Source organism: Tauraco erythrolophus, chromosome 13, assembly GCF_009769465.1.
Source record: "Tauraco erythrolophus isolate bTauEry1 chromosome 13, bTauEry1.pri, whole genome shotgun sequence".
NCBI lineage: Eukaryota > Metazoa > Chordata > Aves > Musophagiformes > Musophagidae > Tauraco > Tauraco erythrolophus.
The window spans coordinates 22,572,644-22,594,001 of record NC_141477.1 but is presented as its reverse complement, the minus strand read 5'-3'; the positions used below and the strand labels follow the sequence as shown (position 1 = coordinate 22,594,001).

Below are 21,358 nucleotides of genomic sequence, written 5' to 3'. Positions count from 1 at the left end.
ATCTCTTCAGTTGTCCAAGGAGGTAGTTACAGATGGCAAAGACCTTGGCCTTCAAGACAAGGCTTGGGTTAAAATACATTGGAGTGGAGTCTCGTCACTCCCCCAGCTCAGACCTGATGGCTTCAGCTGATGGTTCATGTTGCCCCACCGTTTTGTTTCCTGATGCCAAACAGGCTCCAGCGATGACAGTAGTGGGTTCTACTTCTGACCGGAGGGCTGCAAGGATACCTCGTGCTCCCTGGAAAGTAAAGTACCTTCCTTTTCCCACCCAGTTCTGGCAGAATCAGGAAAATGGCATGGAGTTCGATAGCTGGAAAGGTCTACGGGCTGGGGAGCGACTTGCATGGAGAGCTTTCTCAGCTCCATCGCCAGAAACAGCCTTGCTGCAGAAATGATGCTGTGTGGGGGTTTCCACTGCTGCAAAGGAAGATTTTTAAGGCCAAGCCTTAAATATTCCAATGGGAATGAAGATGGATCTTAAATCCCCGCTTCTGTTTGGTTTTTAGTCCCTTTTGAGTGGAGGAACTGAACCTAAAGCAGAGCCACAAGAAGGTTTGCTGGCTTCCAGCGGGGCCCGTGGCAGGCGGTGCCAGATCAGCTGCGATTGCTTAATGATAAAGAATCGTTTCAGGTTTCCCAATTGCAAACCCAGTGCCGGAGCCGGGAGGGCTCTCGCCACCGCGTAAGGATTTGGCTGAGTTGAAAATAGGCTCTGCTCCTGTTCCTAAGAGCAGGCTGCTGAGAGGAAGGAAAAACAGGAAAAAAAGTCAGTTAGTTGCTAGGGTGAGGTGATGCCCGTCTGAATAGGGGCGGCAGGGCGGTCCTGGGGCGCTGCAGGTCATCCACCTCACCTCCGGAGAGCGAGGTTTGGGGTGGATGTGTGCCTGGAATGGTGTCTCTGGTGTGGTCACCCCGTGATGCGGCTGCAGGGAGCTGCAGAGCGGCTTTGTAGTCTAATGATGGTGCACGAGGATGATGTTGCTGGTCTCGTGCTCTTTCCACAGCCTCGTTAGCCTTGCCGTGACTTCTGCCGGGAGCGATGCTCCGTGCCCGGCGGTGCTCGGGTCACGCAGAGCCCTTCCCACTGCCTGCAGCGCAGGCGGCACGTTGGGGAGGTGAGAGGAAAGGGGGCCACAAAAGCCTGATGTAAATGAGCAAACGTCTGAGCGTGCGGGTGGTTTTGCAAGCAGGAAAGGAGCCGAATTCCTCCAGCTCGGCTGCCCAGCAGGACCTTCTGGCCGGGGCTGATGCTGTGAACTTACCAACCAAGTAAGTTGGTCCTTCCAAACAGGGACTGTGCAGAAGGGATCTGCTGGAGCAGTAGCCAAATCTTTGCTTCGGACTCTCCAGTGGTTGATGTTCTCTCACTCTGGGATGCTACAGCAACCCCCAAGGGCAGGCGTTGCCTTTCTGGCCTCTCTCAGCTCTGCAGTTGGTCCCTGCCACTTCTTGCCATAATAAGTTAAAGCCAAGCGTTTTAATAAACTTTTATGAAGACTTGCATTAGGTAGAAATATTTGTATAAAAGAGAAGTCAATAGATGCATTTCAGGGCATAAGCCAACCTGTGTTTGACGCAGCTAGAAGCAATTTTCTTGGAGGCACAGATTATTCCATAATTGCTCATTAATGAAGTTCTTACCTTCTTCTTCTGGAGCATTTGCCCTTGTCCATAGCACAGGAGAAAACAGCAGGTTTTATGGAAGCCTTGTGTGATCCAGGCTGGCGTGTTTGTACTCCTTAACGCTCCTCTGATTGTAATCAGTGGGTTTTGCACCCATGAAGAATTAGGGCAATGCCATGTAAACTGTCTGTAATAAATATAGGGAGTCTATTCGTATGGGTTTGGGCTTGAACTTTCTGAGTGATAACAACTTTATTATCTTTCCAGGCACCTGGCTTTGATTCCTGGAAAGTTTCACCTTTATTTGCAGCTATAAGATAAACATGTTTAATAGGACAGAGTTGAAAACACAAAGAGGGGAAGAGCTTTACCGCAGGATGCTGCAGGACAGCTCCATGGACCTGGGCAGTGCTATAGCCAGGGGACACGAACCTCATTGCCAGGTCCTCCTTGGGGCACTGTTCAGAAAAGCAGAAGCGTTGCCTGTCTTCTTCCTTCAAACTCACTCATGAAAGGAGGTGCAACTTCTGCTGGGAGCTGGAAGGAGCCACTGATTTGGGTCTTTGGAGACCAGGTCTGTCTGAATGGTGGTGTTGGAGAAACCCCTCTGTGCTGCATTTCCCTGGTTCTTTGGATACGCTTTGCTGCATGAGGATAAACACATTGCAGGAATGAGTATCGAGATCTCTAGTTCGAGTTTAGTTTAGGCACCTAAATGCATGTTTGAGCGTGTAAGTGGGAGATCTGATTTTTATGCTAAAGGTGCAGCTCTCCTCCCTGGCAGCTGGGACGCGGCTGTGTAGGGCTGTGGTTAGGGGTGTCTGCGGGATGGACGGGCTGTGAGCGTTTCCTGAGTGTGCAGGAGGATTTCTAGAGAAGGAGCAATCTGGGACAAGATCTTCTGCAAAGAGTCCAGCGAAGAAGCATTCAGAGCCTTGTGATAATGTGTTTCTGTCTGCTGGTGGTAACAGCTGGGGTTCAACCTCGTGCAGCTTAAATTGTGATTTCTACCCACAAGGGTGTGGAGAGACCACGTTTTGAGCTGGATAAACAACAGCCAGATTTGGCCTGGAGCCTTTGGAGCTGCATTGCAGTAGTGATGGGTCAGAACTTCATATTCAGCATATAACCCAGCTCCCAAATCAGGTGCTTATTTCATTTATCTCCTCCTTTGCCTCTTCTTGCAATTGCATCCAACCACCATTGAGGCTGGGGAAACAGGGACTCAGCGTCCCCCTTCCCGGGGGTGGAAGAGGAAGTGTGGCTTGGGAGGAAGGTTCAACGCAGTCGTCTTTTGGAGTTGAAGACAAACGGAACATGGGCGTATGCCTTTGACGTGAGGATCAAAAAGATGTGGGTAGATGAGTGCTTCCCTTGCTGCCTCATTCCTGACTTCCTTGGACCTGTTTTCGTCACCCACGCGGGGCCATGGGGCAGAGCAGTTGCTGCCCGACGCGTGTTTCCGTATCCACACCCTCAGCCGATGCTGTCAGGACCGAAGCATCCACCTGCCCGTCTGCTGGGGGGCAGCTCTTTGCAACCCTTCCCAGTTGCCACGTCTTTCAGGGAGATTATTTTTGGCACGCTGGCCGCGTCGGGTTTCTTGATTTTCTTGCTGCGAGTAGTTGTGAAATAGCGGCTCTTCCGCTAATGCCAGCGATGGGTGATGGCTCCCCTGCCATCTGCTGAGGCTCTCGCTCTCATGGGCACGCTGCTATGGGGAGGAGGGAGCACGTATTTTAAAGACAGACAGGAAAACATCCAGGAGCACTTAAAGTCAATGGAAGATCTCTCTGGCTTCTGTGGAATTGAGTTTTGCTCGGGTTTTCTGCTGGACGAGCCCATATTCTTAATCGCTTTTTCTTAAGCACTTCTTTTGTCTCCTCCGAAGGAAGAAAGGGTCACTTTTTCCACACTGCTGACGCCAACAGTGAATCACAACTGGTGTGGGAAAGTGCCGTTACTGGGACCAGTAATCTGTCAAAATATTTGCTGTCTTCATCCTGGTGTTCTCGGGCGTTTTGCAGCCCGTGTGCCAAACGGTTGAGTACAAGCACAGTTCCGAGTGCTCCTTTGTTGCCCCTCAAGTGGGATGGGCAGGAAGGATTGATTCCCTAAAGATTCTTATTTCCAGGGAGCAATATAGTCTCTGTATGGCAGAGCCCGTTCGTTTTACGACAGGGAGGACACGTGTCAGGACGTAGCAGAGACGCAGCATATGGCCCTTAAGCCGAGGTGATTTTTGCCTGGGCACTGAGTGCTTGCTCCAGCCAAATAAAAGAAATTAATGCCGGAATAACATCCGGAAAGTCAGCAGATTTTTGCAAACCCTGGCAGCGCCGGTGAGCCAGAGCCAGCGCCGGCCCTGCCTGTGCGGGCAGGTCGAGTGCCAGCGTGGGAGTTTCTGCAGCTCTTGCACCCGCTGAGCAGGGTTTGAACCTAATAGTGAAGAAAACACGAGCTATTGCACCTCGGCTCACTGCCGGCTGGTCCTGTGCCTGCAACAGGGTGCATGTCCTTGCAGAAGCATGTACACTTGTCTTTACCAAGGTGTGCTACTGTATTTGCAGTCTGATGCTTGGCTTGCATCCAGCCTGCTGCTGTGAAGATCCAGAGCCTTCCAGAGCTGCGGCGAGGGTATCGTTGCTGCTCGCTGTGAGCTGAACGCTGTAACGTCTAAACAATTCAGGCTTGTGTGACATGAGCTGGCAGATCAGCGTGTTGGTTTTTTGCGTGATAGCAAAGTTTGTGTATCCCTGCCATGCGATTTCCTGCAAAAAAAATAGGCGTTACCTGCATGTGTTTCCAAACCTTTTGTGCTTTTAAAGACTGGGTGAAGAAGTAAATGGGCTGGGCTCATCCTTGGAGGTGGGGAGGTGCATCTTCAGAGGGGATGTGACGGGCACTTTCAGGGTGACTGGTCCTGTCCTTTCCTGCGTATGGTTTTTGTTTAGTCCCTTGCCACCCGTAGCAATAAATTCACTTGCTGTTGAAAAGAGGTTATTGAAGAGACTTAACAGAATATAGAAGAGGGTGAAACAAGAAAAGATGCCTAAAACTTGCAACAAAATCCTGAGCTCCTTGTAAGAAAGATTCAGGCTTTGTTCCGTAAATGATGCTAAAGGGAACCTTTAGCTGCTCCTGCTCAGCTGGGTTCGTAACCCTAGAAAAGGGATAAGTGGATCCTTGAGGTGGGCAGGGTGGGAAGGTGGAGGAGACACGACGGCGTGGCCACCGGTGTGTGCACAGCCCCATCCCGGCCGGGGTGCATGGCGGGGGCACAGCCGGCAGATGAAAAAGCTCATCCCTAATGATGCTGATTGAAGCCGATGTTGCTTCCCTGTGTTCAGAGGTGGCCGCCGTCGCCCGGCGGAGCGTGGCTGGCTCGAGCGGGGCCCCGGAGCGTGAGGAATACGAGCTGACAGCCCCTTTGGCAGGGCAAAGCCGCGTCGGTGAGACCGCGCAGCGGTCCAGACAGGCGATGCGCTCGCAGTGCCTGCTGAAAAGCTGCTTGTTTGGTTTAGTGCCCGCACCGGGTCGGCAGAGCAGGTCTGCAGTGATGGACTAAGGGTTTGAGGGCTTGGGTTGTAAGATGTGCATGTGGGGACTGCAGGAATGCAGGGTAACACCTACAGCAAGCGGGGTCCGAACATCACCCACCCACCGGTGATTCCTGCGAAGCAGCCGCCGTGCGCGCCAGCCTGGGCTAACGCTGTGGTCATGGGTGCTGGGTAATGGCTCTGGGTGCAAATGAGGATTATTTTTTGGTGTTGCTTTCGAGGGGGCAAGGCAGGAGAAAGGTGTCTGCATGTCTAGGAGGCATCTTGTGACTTTTGAGGGTTCTGGGCATGGGGTGGGCGAGCCTGGATTTGATGATACACCTACCTTGGGAGGGAGAAGTGAGGTGCAGGTGAGCGTCAGACCCCTAAAAGCTTTGTGCCTCTCTGGGGTGAGAAGGCCCAGCCAGAGAGCAGGCCAGGTGCCCAGCAATCATGGTGCTTTTCGAGAAACACAAGATTAGGTTTTTCACATGTCTAAAAGCAATTTTGTGCAAGGCCACCTGCCTCCCTGAGTCAGATTTCTAGAGAGCGACAGTGGCCCGGTGTGCCCAGGTCATTGGCCTGTTTGGAACATCAAATCTCCAAATACCCAGAAATTAGGTTGATTTTACTCAAAAGCAATGCAGAAGACTCCGAAAGCAATCATTCGCTGTGGAAGGCAAAGCACTTGTACACCTGAGACCCTGGGCTCCAGTCTGAGACTTGCCACCAATTTCGGAGCACAGTGAGGCTATACCTGGCTATTGAGTCAAAAACCTTTGCTTGAGGAGTTGGATTTTCTGTAACGTGGTGCTTGGGGAATTGAGAGCAAACCAGCAACCAGCTGTTCAGTCCTGTGCTGTTGGGTTTGTGTTCGAAGGAGGTGTTGCTTGTTGCAGTTTGGTGTGCCATAAAGCGAGGCTGTGCAGCGGGTTCGTTCCGAGGAGCCCGTTTATGAAAGCTGGGAGCCGCCCTCCAGCCCGTGTCGTTGCTTTTCCATTTCTCCCCTTTGGAAGGGAAATGTTTGGGCTGTTTGATGGAGAAACCTGAAAGAAGTGATGGTTCCTGTTCAAACTGCTATAAGGAAAAAGGGCACGGGGGAAAAGTAGTAGAGGGGGAATCCCACCCATATAGCTGCCTAAAGCGATATCTGTCTGAAGATAGACATAGAGCTTAGAAGGACACGGTTAAGTACATGTGAGATGCCCTTTGACATCAGCAGGGCAATAAGGGAGTTGCTGAGTAATATGCCAAAGTAATGCTTGGAAATGTTTGAGCAGAACCTGTTGCTGCATGTGATCCCAGTCTCTGCATGTGAATTTGGAGCTGTCGTTGGCACTCAGCTCTTTGGTTTTGATCCTGAGCTGAACATACCTTGACACAGAAACACAGATTGCAAGGTCTGTAACTATGGCAATACATCTACAAATGTGACCCTCCACACCTAATTTCAATATCGGCATCGGTGAGCTGCCTTGTAAGATGGCACTTATTGTTTCTAGTAGTAATTCCATGTCAAAGAGGAAATATAAATAAACTCCCCAAACAAAAGAAGCAAGGAAAAAATAATTCTTTCAAACATTTGAGCAGGAACAATAGGGTAGGATATGCACTCTCTGGGGAGAGCTAGTGGCTGAAACCGATAGGAGCACAGTGCCGGCCGTAGTCTGCTTTGTAACTAGCACAAACCTTTGCTCAACCCAAGATTATTTATAGCAAATGTTATGGCAGAAGCATGTGTGACCTGTAGGCTCCTTGCTAGGGGAAGAGCTTTCCTGTGCTGTCTCTGGGATACAATAGACAATTATTTAGACACTATCTTTGTCTCAAGATATAAACAATTAAATGCCGGCTACTGATTTCTGTTCTTACGTTCTGACTACGGGCAGCTGTGCGTTTTTGCTTAAGGATTTTTGGAGAAGGAAAGGATTTTTAAGGGGCTCGTTGTGGAGAAATGTCATAGCTGTAAAGTTCCCGAGGCATCTCTACTAAATTGACTGAGAATGCAAAGTCATGTCCCAAGCATCGTGAAGTCGATGCCTCTCAGCATCCTCGGGAGGGATGGCAGCCAGCAGCTTGATGTTGTTCAGCTGACGTTAACGGGGCGTGTATGGGTGTAGACCCCTGGAATTGCCTGTACTGTTGCGTTTTAAGGCATCACTGTGGGATTAGAGTACCTACATCTGCTACTGGATCATAATTAAATGTTCTTATATATAATTAACTACTTTCATCTGAATGCTGAGCAGCTCAAATAATCTACGTGTAACGGCAGATGTTTCTGTATTGTAATGGGGACAGTCGGTGCCAAATACCTGAGAAGATTGGGGAAACAGCTATCGTGCATCAAAACATAACCTTGTTCTGGAAGATGACTACTTTTTTGGGCTCCCTCATTTTGTTGGGGGTCCATGGGCACCCAGGGTGTCGACAGCAGAAGTATGTATCCTTTTGGATCTGTTTGGTACTCACCTTAGTTTTGTTTTCTCTACAGCAAAGGAATTTAGAATTGCAAAAAAGGGCTTAGGAAAATGTGAAGGAGTGTGCAAGGGATAGTGCTCCCACAAACACGGTGCTGGTTAAATGGCAAAGGGTGTATTCTCATCTGCGATTCATGGGTCAGCTGTGCCAATCTGGGGGAACGTTCAGCAACAGGTACAGTGCCAAAGCCTCCTGGGCTCCGGGCAGAGCCATGCTCTGAAATTCAGCCTCAGAAGGAACTGAATCTGTTACATCTTCATCTTTTGATTCCAATTAACATGGACTTTTGTACCTCTGTGTTATCTTCTTGAGTTTCTCCTGCTGAGCTTTGCGTGAGGAGCTGGATGATGGCTCTTTCCCCTTTTCCGTGCAGACACTGCATATATAAAGCTGTTGCTGGCTCAGGGGAAGGTTTTAGGTCTCGGTGTGATGCAGAGCCAAGTGCTGGTACCCTGGTAAGCTGCCTGGCACCTCTCTGCACTGTCACACTGTTTCATCAGACCCACCAAGCCCCGAGAGTGGAGCTGCTTGTGTTTGCAGTGAGCTGGTCCCTCCCTGGCAGCACCAGCACAAGCCCAGTTTATCTGAGAGTTGCAGCTGAGCAACTCTGTCTTTCCCTGGGCCGTGGGCAAAATGAGTCTCCTGCTCTAATTGCATTGTGTTTAGCCATCGCACAAACTCTAAAGCCCCCCGAAATGGGAAGGAAGTAATGTTTAAGTTACACATGAGTGAGCTGATTGACTCAAGCCGAAGTTTTGAGTTCCGTCCTTATGAATACAGGGACGGAGCGATGTGTCTGCGCATCCATCCGTCTGCCCGGTGAGTATTGAACTAACAGAAACACAAACCCGGATCCAGTACTGTAAAAGCTTTGGCTTAAACCAGTGCAAACCTTGTGGGGCAGATGCGTGCTGCCACAGGGAGAGCGGCGTGGTGGCCTGGTGTTAACGCGTCTGGTAGGTTGCCCTCGGTGATGGAGTGAGACCATTGCTGCAGATTCCCTTCTGCCACTGAAAGCCTTAGTGTTTCAGTAAGGTCTGTCCACTCCCAACTGGAAAGGGATTCAAACTGCTCTCCCGTCTGCCTCCTGCTCCTGATGAGGGAGTTTAACTTCCTGTGTAACGTATTTTGCAGAGCATGTAAAATGCTCGTTGAATTCTATGGTTGCTTCCTACGGGCACTTGCTCAGCGCTCCTCAGGGAGCCCGGCACCGGAAAGCCGTAACTGCGCTTGCTGATGGCCTGGAGATCCCTTTTGCAGATGTTTCAGCCGAGTCTCTTCTCCGTGCTCCTTCCGCCTCTATCTATAAAAAGTAATGAGCAAACCGTGGTACCACCGTGCCTGGCTGAAGCTCAGCAGCAAACCGCCCTTCTTGTCCCGTAAACAAGAGATGCTGGATTTTTTGCAGGGGCCGCAGCAATTTGTGGTGCGGGTGGCTCTGAGCTGGGGATCTGCTGGTGAGGATCTGCTGGGCGGGCAGGGGCTCGAGCGTGGCTGGCTCCTGCCTGCATCACCTGGGAGCGCGATGCGAAAGCGTGAACGTGGCTTTGCCGTTGGTCCTTTGGAGCAGCACCAAGAGAGGCTGAAAAGTCTGCAGAGACATAAACAGAAAGGGGGTGAAGTCATGATTCTCTCCCTATTTATTTGACCTAAATACACTGAAGTAACTGTACCCTCATGAAAGAGATAATTTCCTGACGCTGGAGAGCTTGACATCTGTTTCCTCCCATTTTTTTTTTGGTGGTAGAACATGGTAACGGAAGAACTGGCGGGGTTTTCTTTCCTCTTTTTCTTTTGTATGGCAAGAGGCGCTGCACGCTTGGGCTAAATACGCTCTCCGAGAGCAGACAGGTTTCTCTCAAGGGTTATATGATCATTTGTTCTCTATTTTCTCTCCTTCCTGCCTCCCCCCACCCCTCCTGGAGAGGAGCGGATACACCGAAGCCCAGGCAGGACTTCCTTAGCTCAGCCATGCCTTCTGGCAGGCTGCGCCGTGTGCCCTCTCCCCGTCACCGAAAAACAATGGCCAAAGGCTCCTTCTTGTTTGTTGTTTTGTATCCCGCAGAGGAAGAGCCGAGTGGAAGATCGTGTCCCCAGGGCCCTCGGTGCATTCCAGCTCCGAATGCCGCCGTGCAAGGCTGCCAGCGCCTTTGCTGTGTCGTCCCCAGGCCTTGAGCAGAAATCGGCAGCGCCGTGCGACGCTGGGGGCGGCCAGTGGGCTTCAAAGCAAATTTAGTGGTGCTGAAAGGTGAGAGAAGGGGGATGGAGAGCCTCGGAGGGACGTCTCGAGTCATTGCTCCGCAGCAAGAGCAGATCCTGTCCTTTGGACATCCAGCACAGCACGGGTAGTCATGGTGCCAAGAGGAGCTGAGCCTTTGTACCGACTGTTTCTGACATGGCTTGAACCCCCTTGTGTGCTGCTAGTGTCTCCTTTGCAGTCGGGATGTCATGAGCCTCAGGCCCTCTATACCCCTGGCTCCGAAATCCTGGAGGTCAGCCTCGGATCTCTCCAGGTGCTTTCTGCCAGAGGCTCTGCGGTGGAGAGCACATTTCTCACGTGTGATCCTGTCCGGACTGGCCCAAGAGCTACCACACCAACAGTTTCCTCTTCAATCTCTTCAAAGGCTTGTTGCTCCTTGGGGCCCCAGTTGAAATAGTTCTTCTTTTGGGTCCCTTAATAGAGGGGATTTACAAGCTGACTGTAAGCTGGAATATGCGTTCTCCAGAATCCCACAACGCCTAGGGATGCCTGGGCTTCCTTTTGTTGACTGGCGGGCACGTGGGTGTTACCTTATTGAGTGTGTCTGTTGGGATGTACACCCTGCCACCCAAGAGATCGATCGCCTTGGAGCATGTTCCCGTGTGGCATTCCCATCTGTTCCTCTGTATGTTAAACAATACAAAAGTTGTTTAACCTGATAAACAATAATCAAAATCGAGCTCACGACACGCACCGGTACGAACCATCTGGTTACACAAGGATATGCAAGGAACTGAAAGACCATTACGACAAGGCTAGAAGACCTATCCTGGAGGAGATGAGGGGGTAGGTGCCGTTCTTTCCGCTCTCCACAAAGTGTATCTCAGGAGAAAATGGAATAATTGTTGATTTTCTCCATGAAATATGGTTCTCAGCAGCAAGGTAGGACCCAAATACTAGATTAGGCTCAAGACCAATTCTTTTATCACAGCTCTCCCAGGCAAAGCAAAACAAAGTGATCCGAAAACTGCAGTGATCGGAAGCAGATTTCAGGAATTGTGTGCTGCCAGCCTTGCAAACAGTCTGGACCGTGTGGTCTTAAGTGAGCAGTTTCTTTCCATCATTGGGATCTCTTGAGAAAACTCACCTCAGCCTGGATCAGACCTTTCCCTAATTGATGCTTCCTTGCTGGCTGGTCTCCCTGCCCTGTTGCCTTCGGTAGGCGTGTGGACACCCTTGTTTTGCAATGGTTGTGGATAACTCCTGTAAATTCGCCAAAAGCCAGCGCAGAATAAGAAGATTGACAAGAAAAGTGTCAGTCCCTGAATGGTGCCTCGTGACAGCCCTGATTGCTTGGGCCTGATTTGATGACCTTTAAGTCTACGAGAACTGTTAACTTCAGTGAGCGTTACTGGGGCCCATGGTGTTATTTCTGCTCTTTTGTCGGTCTGCTAAATCGCACTTAAAAGGAGAAAAATTGCTATTACTCCCACCTGTATCATGGAAGAAAAGCCTTGTTGCCAAGGGAATGTTATGCAATTGTGAATGAGATACGAAGTACCTAGTTCGTTCTTAAAGATTTGGATAACGCAAAAAAAATGGAAAGAATTTGGAGGGGGAGTCGCAGCCATGGATACAGATGTTTGTGTAATGTACTTGGTGCCATTTCCTTGGGGTTTTGTGCAATCCTAACTTACATGTCCACCTCAGTGACCTGGAAAAGGAAGGTGAGTTTTCAAAATGAAGGGCTACCACTTGCGTGATGGCAAGAACAACAGCCTTGTGTAGAGGGCAGCGTAGGGACCCGCGTAGCTCCAGTAAGTTGGAGCAGTTTTTGGTGTTTGGTTGATAGCTGTGGTTTTATGAAACCGTTTTCCTCTCCAGGCAAGATGTTCTGTGTTTTGTAGACCAAACACACTGGTCACAGCCACTGGGCTGAGCCACCCTCTTTGGGCTCGAGGTAATTCAGAGGGTGGTGGATGAGGTGTAAGGTAATAGCATTACCTCTTATTTTCTGGTTTTCTCATGTTTTCATGTTTTTCAAAGCCAGGTTGGATGAGGCTTTGAGCAACCTGGTGTAGTGGAGAGTGTCATGGGAGGTTGGAACTGGATGATCTTTGAGGTCCCTTCCAACCCAGACCGTTCTGTGATTCTGTGGTTGGGGTCCCGCACGCAGAGATGGGAGTCGCAGCTTATCTGCTAGGTGGTGACTTGCTACGAGTTGACATCTGCAACTGCGCCTGCAGCCCAAGGAGGGGAAAAATAAAAAGGCACTTGGCTGACTCTTGTACTTTTCTGGCTAATAGGTGTTCTCAAAAATACGTTCAAAGTGTGTCTTCAAAACCTCCTTCTCCTGCGCCCCAGAAAGATGGTTCATCAGATACTCTCGCGGTCGTTCTCCATACTCAAATTTTATTTTGTCATGATGGGCCTTACTGCCCCCGACCCTGTGTGGTTGGGTTGGTGAGGCCACCTTTTCTCTTTTTGGCTCCTTTAAAGCATAGGTTTCCCAGAAGCATGCTGCTATTGTGTGTTTGCACAGGGACGGACACTAATTTCGGCAGCTGTATCCGTTGATGGAGCGTAGCAGATTTTGGCACTCGAGTGGGGAAGACTGAGCGAAACTGGCTGAAATTTATTCCAATGCAGAGAATTCGCCTCGGTGCTGGGAGGCTTTGCTTTGGCTGAGGCAATGCCAGTCTGTGGGCTGGATCTGGTCCAGGTGGCAGTGCTGGGACCGCGAGCACTAACGAAGCTGCGCCGCTGCGAGTCGGCTGCTGCCGAGGTTACCCGGCGATTTCGGCGTGTGCAGTCCCGCGGGCTTCGTTGGGGTCAATTAGACAACAACAAGGTGCTTTTCTCCCACTGAATGTTTTCTAGCAGGCGGCCAAAAGACCTTTTTGGGAACCATGCCTGTGTCCTGCTCTTCCATTTATCCCTCAGGGACAGCTTTACCAAAGCAACGATGGTATTTTCAAAGATTAGGAGAGATTGAGGTGGAAGGGAAGGTGGAGAGGAGCTGCCAAGCACAGGTCCCTTATCTGCTTAGGGCGCTCAGGTGTGGCTTTGTGGTGGTGGCTCTAATTTGCAACTGGTTTAAAGCTGCTTTAAAAAAAATTAAATATATATTTTTTTTTTATTTTTAAAGCCACCCTTGCACTCTGCGTTTCTGGGTTATGTTGCTGCTTTGGGGAGGGCTGTGCAGAATCATAGAATGGTTTGGATTGGAAGGGACCTTCAAAATCATCCAGTTCCAACCCCCCTGCCATGGGCAGGGACACCCTCCACTACACCAGGTTGCCCAAAGCCTCATCCAACCTGGCCTTGAACACTTCCAGGGATGGGGCAGCCACAGCTTCTCTGGGCAACCTGTTCCAGTCCCTCACCACCCTCGATGTAAAAAATTTCTTCCTTACATCTAATTAAATCTCCCCTCTTTCAGTTTAAAGCCATTGCCCCATGTCCTATCGCTACACGTCCTTGTAAAAAGTCCCTCTCCAGCTTTCTTGTAGGCACTGTTTAAGTACTGGAAGGTGCTGGAAGATCTCCTCGAAGCCTCTCTACGACAGAATCTGTCTCTGTTACAGCCTCTCTCCTCTGCACTAACATCCCTCCAAAGACCTTGCAGACCAGCCGGTTCCCTTTGAATCTTCTTTGCTCATGCAAGATCCACCCATCCAAACCCAATAAAACATAAAGCTGGAAAGAGAAAACAACGACAAAAAAACCTAGGGACCTTTGGTGATTTTTGTCTTTTGCTGCCCGTTGGCTGCACAACTTGAAACCACTCAAATGCGCTTTTTTTTTTTCCCCCCACTCCTTCAAATCCGTTCGAATGTGTTAACTCTTTAAATTGCAGCGGGGATGTCTGTGGATAACTCGCAGACCCAGAGCGGGAGTGAGGAGCTGGTCTGCTCCTTGAGGACCAGACGGAGGAACGGTCCCACTAAACCTGTGTTTTTTTTGGGAACAAAAGCTTTCTGCAATCTCCGTACGGACCCAGGGCAGCACAGCTCCTGGGCGGATTTGGGCTACAGAGTTTAAGTGGCGGCAGGCGGTGCCGGCGCCCCAAAACAAGCCTTTTCTTGGGAAGGGATTCCCTTGCAAAACCTCCGTCATGGTGAGGGCAAAGGGCTGAGGGAATGGATGGCGAAAGCGGAGCAAGGCGGCGCGTGCGGAAGATAATAGCAGCACAGTTGGGCCTGTCAGCGGCACTGCCGGCGCCTCTCTGGAGCCATGTTTGAGAAAGGGGCAAAAACGCCAGAGAGGGGTTGGGGGGAATAAAAAAAAGTGAGAAACAGCACTGTGAACCTTGAGGTCGGTGAAGATGGCGGGGAGGGAGTGCCGGAGCAGGAGGATGTTCCCTGACAGGAGTCATGGTCTGTGGAGCCCCCACGCAGGAGCAGGTTCTCCTGACAGGAGTCATGGCCTAGGGAGCCCCCACGCAGGAGCGGGTTCTCCTGCCAGGAATTGTGCCCTGTGGAGTTCCCACGCAGGAGCAGGTTCTCCTGGCAGGAACTATGGCCTGTGGAGCCCCACACAGGAGCACGGGAAAAGCACAGGGAGGATGGAGTGGCAGAGAGGAACTGTTATGTCCTGACCGTGCATCTCCAAATTCCCCATCCCCCTGTGCCCCTCGGGGGGGAGGTAAAGTCCTCAGGAATGAAGGAGGGAGGCTGAGCTGGGAAGAAGGGGGCCGGTGGGGGTAAGGTGTTGTGTTAGTTTTATCTCTGTTTCTCATTCTCCAAATCCATTTTACTTGGCAATAAATGAAATTGGTTTTCCCCAAGTCAAGTCTGTTTTGCTCATGACGGTAACTGGTAGGGGATCTCTATATCTTTATATCAACCCAGCACCTTTTCCATCTTACTTTTCCCCCAGTCCGTTTTGGGGAGCGAGAGTGGACATCTGGCAGTTGGCCATGGTCAACCCGGTACAGTAGCAACCATTCATTTTTGCTACCCTCCGTACCCTTGGTGCCAAAAATGCTTGGCACTACCCCTGTGTCATGGCTGCAGCGAAAGCCGATGGCTGTTGTTCATAAAAAAGCAGGATAGTAGTTGTTTCTGTTAAGGTTTTTGACGGCACTTGGCCGTGCTCCGGTTCCTTAGTGCCGCTGCCATCCGTGGAGGTCTCGTGGGTTATTGCTTCTTGAAAACAGACATGGTGGCAAGGTGGATACAGAGGCTTGTTTGGACGCAAGGGCGAGCCTTTCCTTGTCCGTGGGGTGTCCAGAGCAGTGGCTGCTGCATTAATAATTTTTGTTTTAATAGAAAATATGGGTTTTTTCATAGATATGGGGGAAAAAGGATGAGTGCAGGAGTGAGCTTCCTGCTGTTGTGTCCGAGCGCTGCAGTGTGTCTGCCCGTTCTCCCTCTGCTTGGGGGAAAACGGAGAGTTTTTCCATTGTCAAACCCGTGTCTCTGGGGCTGTTCCTCTTCTTGTTCCTACTCTTGCTTCCTTCTTCCTCCTGAGAGTAGGATTGGGAACGGAGGGAATTTAACCCGTTTAGTGCCTGACATGTAGTTCTGCATGTCTCAAAGGTAGACAGCAAACCCAGGAGCACCTTATGAAGCCGTAGCAGCGAGACAGGGCAGAGGTGCACCAATGGCAATGAAGCTTTGGGATCTATAGGAGCAGGAGTTCTAATGCATTCCCACAAAGGGTTTGGAGTGGTTTTCATTGCTGTTGCATATGGGGTACTTGTAGTTTTAATCCTGTTCACTTAGGGTGGAACTGACTTGAGGGGAACACGTGTTTTGTGTAGCATTGAGTGGTGGCCAAGCAGCTTTCGTTTAGCAGCGCAGTTCCAGCGAGGGATTCCCACACTGATGCCATAGCTATAGTAGGAAAAGCCTGGCTTGGATATTCCGTGAGTTTTCTGATACTGTAGTATTTCAGAATTGCGTTGGTTCCAGGAAAAGGCTCATCCTGACTTGTCTTTCAATGCCTGCCTGAAGAGTCGGAACGTGTCAGGAGTGCCTTGCTGGTTCCTGGCAGATGGGGCTGGTGCAGGTGACAGTGACACGCGCAGGGATGCTGAACTGTAATTTCCTCTCTGTCAGGTACTCTGATGTATTTAGAGTCCTAGCGATGTGCAGAACGAAGATGTGATTTATGGTGGCCTGCGTATACGCTGTGGTCACTTTATCAACGCAGGGAGTTTGTTTGCAGTCACTAAATCTTCAGTCACCTAGATCAGGTTTAAGTTGCTTTAAGATTTATATGGTTGGGGAGCAAAATTTCAGCCTCGCTGAAATCAGTGGCAAAACCACCACTGCCACTGGGGTAAGATTTGACATGCGATGCTTTAACAAATGTGTCCTCTAAAACAACTTTCTGCTCCTAATTGCATTTTTTTGTTCTTTTTCCCTTAAGTCTTGTGAAGAAAACAATCTGAAGACGATGCATCCGTGACCCCTGATACCAGTTTGTGAGCCAGGGCGATGGAAGTTGCAGAGGGCCGCCAGCATACTGGTCCCATCATAGCTCCAAATGGATATGCAAACAAGATTTTCCAGGCAAACATGGTGGAAGGGAGTACTGGTGCGTTGGAGGTCTGTGGTGCTGAGCACTGCACCGCCAGCGATGCAGTCCCGAACGAACAGGAGGAGGCACCCAGGTACAAGAAAACAACCAAGGGCAACCGGATCTGGAATTTTGTTAGACGAAGGAAAGGACTCTCTACAAATAAAGGAAGACCCCAGTCCATGATCCTACTGGGAGTTACCTCTGAGGTCTCAGAATTAAAAAAAACATCCTTCATGGACAGGGTAAGGCCTTTAAAAAAGGGAAGAACATCCAGGATGTCTAAGAACGTGGATTTGAGAGCATCTGGAGTCCAGGTTGCTGGTGACCCTGCAGAGGACCATCATGCCAGCGAGCAAAGGGCTGTCTACAGGGTTAAGAAACTGGGCGACAGTCGGAGGCCCTCCCGCCACTCGTATGCGGGGTACATCGATGATTTGGATTCTTCTTTTGAAGACATAGAGCTGAATATCAGCGTTCCTGAAATGGATGCCAACGAAAGTAAATGTCTCAGGGATACTAGTGTCAGATTACCCGGTGAAGGTAGTGATAGTAACTGCCATAGAACACCAGCTAGAAAGAGCGAGTCCTTGAATTTTGAAAACTGTGGGAGTCCTGCCATGACCGAAGGGGACAACCAAAAGAGGTTTGCTGTGCTCCCACAGGAGAGCAGAAGAGGAAGAAGCTCTGATGTCTGGAGCTATCTGAAAGGAATTTCATTAAGTAGCAAAGATAATTCAAAGCTTCCAGATCAAACGACTGAAACCAATCTCCAGAACTTAGAAAATACAACTGATCATTCTACTTCTTATTTTGACTTTGATACGAGATGTGAGGAGAATCTCGGCCAGCGGAAAAAAACAAACAGTGCAACCAAAGCCACGCACTTTGGGGGTGTTGTGAGGTTCTTCACCAGTGTGGCCGAGGCAGCTCGGAGGCTGCGAGGCTCCTCAAGGGCATTTTCACCTGATGAGAAAAGGCCTCAGCGGAGTTTCCGAAGCTGGAGGCAGGATGTAACCTCCCACAAAGAGGACTTGGTTATCGAGAACGAGAGTGCAAGGGCCTTCTGCACGGTGGGAGCGTGTCTGCAGTCCCCTGATTCAGGCACATGGGATAACGTGAGCTTTGAGAGTTTGGTGGGGAAGGAGCCCGTGCAGCGTTGCAAAACCACAGAAGCGTTGCAAGATGTTGGTTCCTCTGCCCTGGGCAGCGAGAATGATAGATTGAATGAAACATCACTGTCTGCCTTTGGCCCAGAACCATCCGTCTCCCACCTGCCCGAGCTCGCAGATGACTCTTTCACTGAGCTAAATACTAAGGACCCCTCTGAGGATCTGATCAGCTTTCCACAGACAACTCTGACTAAACAGATTGAGGACTTGGGCAGTGCTCTGGAGAAGACACAGGTCATGGGCAGTGACCTGCCATGTTCTCAAGGTCCTCCCATGAATAATCTGGATTCTGTGGACTTGGGCCATTCTCCAGCTGCAGATGGTGATGTTTCTGCAGTGACTGAGGCTCTGATCCACCTTCCACAGACATCACTGACTAAACTTGACACTGAGGACTTAGCTTGTGCTCCAGTGGTTGCTAAAGACGTTGATCCATCTCCAGCAGCGGCTCAGGAGCTTTCAAAGACAGAACTGGATATGCAGAACTTGAGAAATCCTGAGTTGCCTTTGCAAGACTTGTCTAGAGGTGAGCTGGGGATTCAAGACACGGGCAGTACTCTGGAGAAGACACAAGTCGTGGGCGGGGACCTGCCACATTCTCAAGGTCTTCCTGTGAATAATCTGGATTCTGTGGACTTGGGCCATTCTGCAGCTGCAAATGGTGACATTTCTGCACTGGCTGAGGCTCTGATCCATCTTCCACAGACATCACTGACTAAACTTGACACTGAGGATGTGGCTTGTGCTCCAGCGGTTGCTAAAGACATGGATCCATCTCCAGCAGTGGCTCAGGAGCTTTCAAAGACAGAACTGGATACGCAGAACTTGAGAGATCCTGAGCTGCCTTTGCAAGACTTGTCTAGAGGTGAGCTGGGGATTCAGGACTCGGGCATTACGCTGGAGAAGACACAAGTCGTGGGCAGGGACTTGCCATGTTCGCAACATCTTCCTTCGAATAATCTGGATACTGTGGACTTGCGCTGTTCTCCACCTGGTGATGGTGACTTTTCTGCAGTGACTCAGGCTCTGATCCACCTTCCGCAGATGACCCTGGCTAAAGAGATTCAAGACACTGGCAGTACTCTGGAGAAGATACTGGTCGTGGACAGAGACGTGCCACGTTCTCAAGACCTTGCTGTGAATAACCTGGATGCTGCAGACCTGGGCTGTTCTCCAGTTGCTGATGTTGACTTTTCTGTAGTGACTTTTTTAAAATGTGCGACGTTTCCAGGACAGGTTTTGGAGCAGACCGATTGCCGCATTAAGAAGCGTGGAACCACTTCATTTGTAGAACAGAACTCTGTGGAGGTAACGGACGGAGGAGAACAGTTCAACTGTAACGACAAGTGCCGTCCGTTCCAAGTGCACGTCTCCAGAATTGTCTCCTCTGGACGGCTCAAAAACGGAAAGGTATGAGCAACTTTTACTATAACGTTTCTAATACAGCCGTACTGTTACGCATCTTACGAAGACCGTTTGCACTCGAAAGCGTTTTTGTGTATCCCTCAGTAGGATTTTTGGTGAAGCAGACTGTGGTATGAACGATGGCAGTAGACACAGCTTTTACATCTGTCTGAGAGGAGTCAGTTAACTGGCATGTCCCTGAGCTATTAGTGTAAACCTCCAGAGCTGCTCCTCCTGTGACCGTTTGGCCATTTGTTTGTATCAGTGCCTCTAGAAGAGGGCTGTAGCAGAAATTTATGTATTTCTAGGTGCTACTTTTAATTTTTTTCCCCTCACAGTATCACGGGATGTTAGGGATTGGAAGGGACCTCAAAGGATCGTCTAGTCCAATCCCCCTGCTGGAGCAGGACCACCTAGATCAGATCCCACCAGAACGCATCCAGGCGGGTTTTGAACATCTCCAGAGAAGGAGACTCCACAACCTCTCTGGACAGCCTGTTCCAGTGTTCTGTTCCCCTTACTGGGAAGAAGTTCTTCTTCATGTTTAAGCAGAACCTCCTATGTTCCAGCTTATAGAATGTTCCTCCTATGTTCCAGCTTTCCCCTCTCTGTGTTTAGTTCCTTTGAAGTAGAAACTTGTAAGAAGAGAGCTTTCCATTTAGAGTTTGTGGCCCTGTGTTTCCTTACCTAAAAATGTGGTAGGGGTGGTGGTTGCTGGTTTTTATTGGGTGATGCTGGTTACAACGCAGCATCTAGAATACCAGTCAGAGTCCTGGCACACAGTGCAAGAACAGGGGGGGGAAAAAAAGGTGACCCATGTCTTGTAAAGCTCATCAGATCATTTCTCTGGCAGATGTAAAGGAGCTCGTGCCCTGCTCCACACCTGTCAGCAGTAGCGTGCCCTCGTAGCTTGGTGCTGAGCCTTTAGCAGAAAGCCTTGCCGAGGGACTGGGTGCATAATGTGAGCCAAACGCCTCCCTAATGTGACTGCACGCCCAGTGGGAGTCTGCTCCGAGCTACCTTGTGTCTGTCTCCCAAAAAGACACACTTTTGGGGTGTTAAAGCCACCACCACTGCCCACCTTTCACTTAGGGCTGGGTATTTAATTATGGCAGTGCACTCCTAGTTGTTATAAGCAAGTCTTTCAAAGCCCTTCAAATTGTCAAAACATGGAAGTGGACATTGCATTTTGGACTAGCCTCTGGGTGTTACAAATCCATATTGTCCAGCTTAAGGCTAGGAAACCTCAGAAGTCCCATGGATAAGTGTCATACATGATGCAGGATGAGAAGAGGCCCCTGGAGCTGATAGACTCCCTCGTTAACTCTCAGCCCATCACCGTAGCACCCACACACGTGCATCTGTGTGGGGCAGAAGTGGGTGAGCAATAGCAGTCATACCACCCGTGCCAGGCTCACGTTGCTCCGTGGAATCAGTACAGCTTTGTGGATGAACCGTGGTAGGACCCAGTGTGAAGCCCAGCTGTTTTCTTTTGGATCCCTGCTCATTAGCTGAGGCTGAAATGATGGTTTTTTGTTTTTTTGTTTTTTTTTTTTTTTTTTTTTAAGATGCCAGGTAGGGAAATTGGATCAATTTGTGAAGAAACTTTCTCCTTCCCTTTTGGGCTTGGAGAGACCAGAGATGTTACAGAGGTGATGACATTTTCCCTGTTGGAAGAGGGATCACTGTGACTTCTGAGCCAAGAGGGGAAGTGTTTGAAAATTGGCAGCAGATTAGAAATGCTGGGGGGGAAAAAAAGCTGAACTTCTGACTCCCAGCTAAAATGGGCAGTACCATTGTTAGTTATTCCTGGATTTGTTTTTCTGCTCTGTTCTGTGTAATACAATAAAATAAAGACAGCTCACTTTGTAATTCCAGGCACTTACGAAGTGGGGTGAATAGTGGTTAGTCACTTCTTGAGGTCTCTGGAAGAAACATTTTTAGGAGGAACTTGAATGAGAGGGCTGTGGTTGGATATCCCTTCACAGGGACCAAGCTGGAAGTATTCTGGGCAGGAGCAAGATAACGGAGGCACGAAAGGACTGAGTGGAGCAGAGGAAAATATTGGCACTCTTTTCCCAGAGCATCCACGTCTCTGCTAGCTGAGGGCAGCGGCTGCTGCCCGATCACAGGGCTCTTAGGGAAAATCTGAGCCATTTCCCAGGTCAGCTGTGTGAGCAGGAGATGCAGTAAGCCCCAGCTCAGCTGTTGCAGCTTACAAATGTTACCAAGAAACTTAAATATGGTGCTTGAGATAACTGGGCAGGAAACCTCCCCCGAGTTCCCGTCGAGCGTGGCGATAGCAGTATGACCTCCGGACCGCCGTGGCTTCCGGCTCCACGGAAGGCCTTCTGCCTCACCAGGCAGGAGCAGCAGTGGGATGGAAGGGAAAGCATACAGCCTGCCCTGGT

The 21,358-nt window shown here is 50.0% G+C and overlaps 1 protein-coding gene across 1 annotated transcript in view; it reads left to right on the top strand.

Annotated features, from left to right (window-relative positions):
• The first annotated feature begins 16,289 nt into the window (after positions 1–16,289).
• The window catches only part of ARHGEF9 (Cdc42 guanine nucleotide exchange factor 9), a 184,229-nt gene continuing 179,160 nt past the window's right edge, over positions 16,290–21,358 (top strand). The window contains exon 1 of the mRNA XM_086619470.1: positions 16,290–18,953. Within this exon, the coding sequence (XP_086475596.1) occupies positions 16,290–18,953 (2,664 nt within the window). The remainder of the gene's footprint in view (positions 18,954–21,358) is intronic.